General features: G+C 49.7%; 1 protein-coding gene across 1 annotated transcript; it reads right to left on the minus strand.

The window, feature by feature from the left end:
- Window positions 1-2,279: 2,279 nt before the first annotated feature.
- On the minus strand, window positions 2,280-2,696 carry LOC128745838 (uncharacterized). Its single transcript, XM_053842910.1, has one exon. The coding sequence runs from the start codon at window positions 2,694-2,696 to the stop codon at window positions 2,280-2,282; it is 417 nt and encodes a 138-aa protein (XP_053698885.1).
- Window positions 2,697-8,665: the final 5,969 nt, after the last annotated feature.

Raw genomic sequence — 8,665 nt, forward strand, 5'->3', positions numbered from 1 at the left:
TCATATTCACCAGTGGGACCGCTTCGGGCCAACGTGTAAAACGATCGACCATAGTCAATTAATAACGATAACCTTGTGACGGCGGTAGGGGTCCGACCAAATCAATGTGTACGTGCTGAAATCGAACCTTGGGAAGGTCAAATTGAACCAGCGGAGATATGGTGTGGCGGTGAACTTTTGATCGTTGACAGTTTAGGCAATGTTTGACGAAATTATTTATGTCTTTGTTCATCGATGGCCAGACGAATCGCTCTGAAATCAATTTCCTAGTAGCTCGTGTTCCAGGATGTGAAATACCGTGAAGGGCTTTCATAACACTTATGCGATGGGACTGTGGGACGAATGGTCAAACGTTACCGGTAGAAGTGTCACAAAAAATTTGTTGGGCGCAACCACTTATTCGCTTGGTTTCAAATCTTAACGAGGTGGATGGTGATTCCATCAGCTGTTTTAATTCACGGTCAGATCTTTGTTCCCGTCTGATTGCTTCGTAGTCCACAGAAACTATGGCCATACTTTCAACGCGAGAAAATGCATCAGCAATGTAATTATCTTTTCCACTAACGTGCCGAATATCTGTAGTAAACTGTGATATGAAACGAAGGTAACGGTCTTCATGTGGCAGCCGAGAGCTTGATTCTGTTGTCAGAGCATAAGTTAATGGGCGATGATCCGTGAATATGGTAAAGCTGCGTCCTTCAACGAGTATCCGAAAATATTTCACTGCCATTTTCATTGCGGTCAGCTCTCGCCCAAAAGTGGAGTATTTTTGCTGCGATTTTGAAAACTTTTCCGAATAAAATCCAATGGGTTCCCATATACCGTTGTTCAGCTGTTGCAGTACAGCTCCTGCTGCGATATTTGAGGCATCTATGTTCAAAGCTAGAAGTTTCGATGAGTCAGGGTAGTGTAGAAGAGCTGCTTCCGCTAACGATTTTTTACTTTGCTCGAAGCTTGACAAAGCAGCATCCGTCCAGTTTAATTTCCGAACATCGTTTTTTTTTGTTGCCACTAATAAGCTTTTGGAGCTCAGCTTGGATATGGGAAGCGTGACGTATAAAACGCTTGGTTGGTTGGCTTAGTGTACTCTAACACGGCTCTGACACGAGCTGGAAGAGGTCGCACTCCATCACTGTTGACCAAGTAACCCAAAAATTCCACTTCTTTCTGAGCGAAAACACTTTTTTCAAGGTTAATCACCAGTCCATTCTGCTGCAGACGTTCGAATACTACGCGCAGGTGCTCCTGGTGCTGTTGCAGGGATTCAGAGGCGACACATATGTCATCTATAAAGACAACAACAAAATCTAAATCACCGAAAATGCGGTTCATGTAACGCTGGAAGGTTTGGCTTGCGTTGCATAATCCAAACTGCATACGGGTAAATTCGAACAAACCAAAGGGCGCAATGACCGCTGTTTTTGGAATGTCTGATTCCTCCACAGCAACCTGGTGGTATGCTCGTTCTAAATCGAGAGTTGTGAAGACGGACTTACCGCAAAGTAGATTTAAAAGGTCGTGAATGTGAGGGACCGGATAACGGTCGGGTGTAGTAATCTGGTTCAGTCGCCGGTAGTCTCCGACAAAACGCCACTGTCCATTTTTTTTCGGCACGCAGTGTAATGGGCTCGCCCAGCTGCTGCTTGATGGTCTGCAGATTCCCAACTCACACATGAAACGGAACTCCTCCTTAGCCGCCTTGACTTTGTCAGGATGCATTCGTCGTGCCTTGCATGCTACCGGTGGACCACGGGTGACAATGTGGTGGGTAACGTCACTCTGAGATACGCAGCGCAAAGTCGAGGGAAGAGTGATTGCCCGATATTGCTGCAGCAAGTCACGACATGGATGATCGATATTAACGAGCGTGATGCCATGCACCGGAGCAGTTGTTACACACCCATGAGAGTTTAAACCTGTTTTTTCATCGATTAGTTTTTTATTTTTAAGGTCAACGAGAATCCCAAAGTGAGCCAAAAAATCAGCCCCGATGATTGGCATTGTTACTTCGGCGATCAGAAAATTCCAGATAAAGTGACGTCTTAAGCCAAGATCGGTAGAAAGTAATTTTGTGCCATATGTTCGAATGCGGCTGCCGTTTGCAGCATGCAATTGCTGTCTTTGTACACCTTCCGTACATTTTTCCTTGTTAGCCGGTAATATTGAAACGTCTGATCCAGTGTCGACCAAGAAGCGTGTATTGTTCGTTTTATCAAAAACAATCATTCGGCGGCTTTCGGATACCTTTGCCACCTCCGCCGACGACGGTGGGAAAGGTGTTAGTTTTTTGAATTCCAAGAGCACGGTTCACGGCACTGTCGTGCGTCGTTACCATAATTTCGATGATACCAGCAAATACCAGGCCGTGATGGCGAGCGCGAAACATTTCTGTTTCGTGAGAAGGATCTGCTTCGTGTAGGACCGGGAGCTTTTAGCCGACGAATTTCTGCTGTAAGAAGGTCGATTTGCTCGACCAGCTTGCTATTGTTGCTGGATACTTGCTCGTCGCGGACTATCTCTGCTGCAGAAAGCTGACCGTTGGAGCAATCGGTGATCGTATCTGCCATCTCTGCAAGCTTCTCAATTGTCCCCTCATGGCACGCTAAAATCGGTTGAATTTTTGGTGGAAGTCGCTTAACGAACAACATTCTTAACAAATTATCGTCGACACCCAAATCTGTTGAGAGTTCTCTCATTTTTGCGTTGGTCTCATGTCACCCAGGTCGTGAGTTCCTAGCAATTGTTCGAGACGGTTTTGAGCGGAGACAGCAAAGCGAGAAACTAAACGTTCCTTTACTGCTTGGTATTTATTCTGTTCCGGTGGCGTCGTTACCAAATCGGAGATGTGACAAATGACGGATTGGTCCACTTTCGCTACGATTTCCAATTTCCAATTTTATATTTCGCGACGTCGCGGGTCACCAATGTAGCGTTCGGAAATGAAATTAAACGTTCAACGTAAGATTCGACTTCATGTTACTTATATTTAACTCAGAAAGTAAAACGTATATGCGCACACGCGGAAATGTTTTTTACTTCTCTCCTCTGACAGTATTTCGTACGCTCCCTTCCGTGTTGCTAGGAATGCCCAAAATCATTTTCTCTCATCCAGTGATGCATACCTACCACAAGTTCATACATTTGGAAACTCTGGTCACCGCCGATAATGTAACGGGTAAGGAGATTCAATGATGCATTCAAGCTAGAAGTCAAGTCTAGTTTCCCTCCGCAAGACGCTTTAATTAAGGTGCATACATCGCCGCATAAAGCTGACGAAGTATAAAACGCTATTAAGACCGGTAGTCCTCTACAAACTTGAGGCAGTAACTTTGCTTACGGAAGAAATACGTGCACGTATTTGAACAAAAGGTGTAGCGGACTATTTTGGGCGGAGTACAAACTAATATGAACCACAAGCTGTTGGCACTACTTGGAAAGGTTCCCATCGTACACCTGGCGAAAGATGGGATACTACGGTATGCCGGCCACATCGCAACTTTGCTTACGGAAGAAATACGTGCACGTCTTTGAACAAAAGGTGTAGCGGACTATTTTGGGCGGAGTACAAACTAATATGAACCACAAGCTGTTGGCACTACTTGGAAAGGTTCCCATCGTACACCTGGCGAAAGATGGGATACTACGGTATGCCGGCCACATCGCAACGACTGACAACGACTCCAGATGACTGTGCAGTGAAATCCGTTCTCTTCAAGAACCCCACCGATACCAGGAACAAAGGAGCTCACCGTGCTAGATGGCTCGATCAGGCTAAAGCTGACTTGCGTGTATCGAGATGCTCAGCGAATTGGCGACGAGTACCCTAGCCTTGGCTGGTGAATGGCTATAACAGTGTAACCTGACCACTTTCAGTTATAGCAACTCTTATCCCTACCTCCTCGTGGTGCCAGCTGGTAATACAACCAAGTCCCGGGAAAAACCAGAAACTCCCCTCTGGTTGGACCCGTGGTTGTAAACAGACAGGGAGAGAGGGACACCTAGACCTTAAACTTCTGGTCTACCAGGTGTCTGAACGGTCCGTTGGGACCCATTGGGGCCAATTCCAGTAAGGTTTCAACTTCGGTAAACTGGCGGCTATGTTATTGGACATGATTCGGACACGATATACAACACGACTTAGGGCTGGCATTTGCGACGAGCTCCCCTAGTAAAGTCACGTGATAGCGACTTGAAACGGCGAGGTGGCAAACGGTGCATGTGTCTCCGTCCCGTAAAACCTGGCAGGCCTTCAAATACGTTCCAAATCAATCGACCGGCGACCACCGGGCGGGAGTAGGTTCAGATGCTTTTTCCTGATTTACGCCGATCTAGCTCTGAGGTGCAGTTGCCCATAATGCGCTGCCCCAACCCTCGCATGATTCTCCCTGTTCCATAGATCGCCATGGGATCATTAAAGCGACTACTTCAAATGGGTTTGGATAGCGGCTGGAAGGCGGACCCTTTAGAATCAAAATGAGTCTTTTAAACAAATTTACTGAAAGTGCAGATACGGTAGAAAACCCGTTCGCGAGGGGAGGCATCCAGCGTTCTCCACCAAGGGTGGAGAAGGATGCAACCCGAAGTGCTAGTGTGGGTGGCAAGGGCAGCGGTACGCCTGCCACGCCAGACACAGCGATGAACGGCCCATCGCTAATCAAGGCGATGGGAAAGAATAGGGAGGAAGTACCCAAAGTGGTAGCCGCGTCTCAGCAGCTCGATTTAATCATCGAGTTCACGTCAGGTCGCGGCAATTTCTCCAAGGACTTGAATCAGAGCTTGCTCATGCTTCGGAAAACCTTGTGTGCTGCGACCAAAGTGCACAACGACCTCGTGGCGCATGTAGGAGAGGTGAAGACCGTGAAGGCGTCGAAGTCGGTACAAACGGATACCTGCTCGTTGACGGCGTGTCGCAACGTAGCCCTGGAAGCCACGGAGAGCGCTACCAACAGCGGTAAGGCATCTGCTAAGCGTCTGAGACAGTCCCCGGGGGATGGCACCCCTGGTGGACCAAAAAAACTCCTGATCGGTAAAAGCCCTCAGGCTAGCGAGTTGATGGAGCCAACCGACCAAGCAGCAGGAAACACCAAGACGGGTGGCCCGTGGATCGATGTCACGGCCAAGAGGAAGAAAAGAGGAAGCTCCACCAAAAAGAAAGCTTCACCTAAACCGACAGGGAAGCGAGCGAAGAAGGGCGACGCTCTTATCCTGACGGGTCAAAATACTCGGAGGTTCTGAAGGCCATGAGAGGAGATGCCCTACTCCGCCATACGACTTCCGCTGGCGGACGGAAACGAAGCCCTGAAAGCTGCTAGGCTAAAAGTGGGGTGGTCGGTATGCCCACTAAGCCTGCTGAAGCAATCGGAGGCTTGCTTCCGATGCTTCGAGCACGGGCATAAGGCCTGGAACTGCAAAGGGCCGGATAGGAGCCAATTGTGCAGGAGATGTGGCAGTGCTGGCCATAAAGCAAGGGACTGCGCGGAGCCTCCCCAGTGCTTGATCTGTACCGGTAAAAGGGACGCAAAGCACGTAACGGGAGGTCCAAGGTGCCCGGCTGGTGTGCCGGCGACCACGCCACGATCATAGTGCAAGTGACACAACTCAACCTGAGCCACTGCAGCACGGCTCAGCAGCTGTTACACCAAGCAGTATCCGAGTCGGCAACGGACGTTGCCATCATCTCGGACCCATATCGCGTCCCTGCCGGAAACGGCAACTGAGTGTCGGATGGGTCCGGGACGGCGGCTATATGGACGACAAGCAGGTTCCCGGTTCAGGAGGTTATGTCAACTGCAGACGAGGGATTTGCGGTTGCCAAAGTGGGTGGAGTGTTCTACTGCACCTGTTATGCTCCGCCGAGATGGTCTATCGAGCAGTTTACGCGGATGGTAGACCGAGTATCAGTTGTGCTGACTGGTCTAAGGCCGGTGGTTGTGGCGGGAGACTTTAAAGCTTGAGCGGTAGAGTGGGGAAGTCGTCGCACGAACCATAGGAGTCGGATTCTGCTTGAGGCTCTGGCAAAGCTCAACGTAGATTTGGCCAACGTCGGCACTACAAGTACCTTCAGTAGGAACGGTGCGGAGTCTATCATCGACGTGACATTCGGCAGTCCTGGTCTGATAGGAAACTGGAGGGTAGACAATGGCTACACTTACAGTGACCATCAGGCGGTCCGCTATGGCGTGATGGTGCCCGCTGAGCAATCGCCAGAGATGCTGGAGCGGATCATCGAGGGCCTCTTTCCGCGCCACGAGCCAAGGCCCTGGCCCCAGCACGCTGAGTCGTCCCACGGCCGACGTTCCAGTATCTCAGACCATAGCGTAGGATGGTCGGCCTCCCAGCCGAACATCCAAAGTAACGTGGGCGATGGCGGTTTGGAGGTCGGGGAGGAAGTGACGGTTACGAACGAGGAGCTCATCGAGATCGCCAAATCCCTAAAGGTGAGCAAGGCACCGGGGCCAGACGGTATCCCGAATATGGTCATTAAAGTGGCTATTCTAGAGGCTCCCGAATTATTCGGGGCAGTAATGAGTAGATGCCTGGAAGATGACCACTTCCCGGACAGATGGAAGCGACAGAACCTGGTCCTATTGCCGAAGCCGGGAAAACCTCCGGGTGTCCCCTCGTCATATAGGCCGATCTGTCTGCTCGATACTGCCGGCAAGGTACTGGAGAGGGTTATTCTTAACAGACTCGTACAGTACACGTAGGGTACAAACGGTCTGTCAAGGAACCAATTCGGCTTCCGAAAAGGCAAATCTACGGTAGATGCCATCTTGTCTGTCACTAAGACAGCCGAGGTGGCAATCCAGCCCAAGAGGACAGGTGTCCGTTATTGCGCAGTTGTCACGCTCGACGTGAGAAATACGTTTAATAGCGCTAGCTGGGACTTCATAGCCAACTCGCTTCGGAACGTCCAAGTGCCGGTGTCGCTGTACAGAATTCTGGAAAATTATTTCCAGAATCGTGTGCTATGCTACAACACGGAGGAGGGTCAGAAATGCATTCCAATTACCTCAGGGGTTCCGTAAGGTTCCATACTGGGCCCGGTGTTGTGGAACGTCATGTATGACGAGGTGTTGAAGCTAAAGTTCCCGGTAGGGGTGGTGATTGTCGGCTTTGCGGACGATATCACCTTGGAAGTCTACGGTGGATCTATCAGAGAGGTTGAGTTGACGGCTGCCCACTCTATAAGCATTGTTGAAGATGCGATCCAGGAAACTGGACCTAGCGCATCATAAAACGGAGGTTATCGTGGTGAACAACCGCAAGTCGGTGCAGCAAGCAAATATTAGCGTCGGGGACTGCACTATTTCGTCAACGCGGTCCTTAAAACTCTTTGGAGTAATGGTCGACGACAAGCTCAAGTTCGGGAGCCATGTCGACTATGCCTGCAAGAAGGCTTCCACAGCTATTTCGGAATTGTCTCGTATGATGTCTAATAGCTCTGCGGTATATGGCAGCAAGCGAAGGCTATTAGCCAACGTGGTCCAGTCCATACTCAGGTATGGAGGGCCGGTGTGGTCATCAGCGTTAGGTACCAAAAGCTATCTAGCAAAGCTGGAAAGCACCTATCGTCTCATGTGCTTAAGAGTGGCGAGTGCGTATCGCACAGTTTCACATGACGCAATCTGCGTCTTAGCGGGTATGATGCCTATTGGTATCTTCATCAGCGAGGACGTAGAGTGCTTCAACCAACGTGGAACTAGAGGCATACGGAGTACCACAAGATCGGCCTCGATGATCACATGGCAGCGGGCATGGTCTAATTCCACAAAAGGCCGGTGGACACACCGACTTATCCCGGAACTATCCGGGTGGGTCAACAGGCGCCACGGCGAAGTCAACTTCCACCTGACACAAATTCTGTCAGGGCATGGTTGTTTTAGACAGTATCTGCACAAGTTTGGGCAGGCGGAGTCCCCCGCGTGTCCCGAATGCGTGGACGTTGAGGAAACTGCAGAACATGCTTTCTTCATATGCCCTCGTTTCGCAGGCGTGAGAAGCAGCATGATGGCAGTGAGCGGACAGGACACTACTTCGGATAACTTAGTCCAAAGGATGTGTTCTAGCTCGGACGTCTGGGGAGCAGTCAATGCGGCTGCTACCCAGATCGTACTTGAGCTACAAAACGGCTGGAAAGCCGATCAACGGCGAATAAACAGCCTAGCTACCATAGTCCAGTAGTTATCTAAGAGTGTGCGTTAAGCACAATAGCCCCTCCCTGAATTAATACCGATAAGGTGGTGCCAAGGAGGATTGAGGCTGGAGACTCGAGTAGGGTTTTAGTGGGTCTGGATCCTCACGCCCCAGTAGGGGGGTCGGGATACCAAACCCCACTCCCTGAGTTGTCTTCTCAGGTGTCTGATAGCAGATTTCCCTACTCGTTAAACAAAAAAAAGAGTCCCCAAGACCGACTTAAGTGGAGATGATTTTTTGATACGGTAAGAACCACTTCGGCTCTATTCTGCTAGGAAAAAATAGTAATAGTTCAAATATGGGTCCATGTGCGTCTGTGCCTCGGTTCGTCCAGTCCACCAAAGAATATATCGGTGTACCACCAATGATACGGGTATACAATAAGTATTTGGAAGCCGTGGATATGCCAAACGGTCTCGTTGATCGGTATCTAATTCGAATGAAAGCTAAAAAGCATAGACTTAGCTTA

Source organism: Sabethes cyaneus, chromosome 1 (genome assembly GCF_943734655.1).
Source record: "Sabethes cyaneus chromosome 1, idSabCyanKW18_F2, whole genome shotgun sequence".
Taxonomy (NCBI): Eukaryota; Metazoa; Arthropoda; class Insecta; order Diptera; family Culicidae; genus Sabethes; species Sabethes cyaneus.

Coding starts and splice junctions, on each gene's coding strand:
- LOC128745838 (XM_053842910.1), bottom strand. CDS start 2,696: ATGAGAGAACTCTCAACAGATTTGGGTGTCGACGATAATTTGTTAAGA.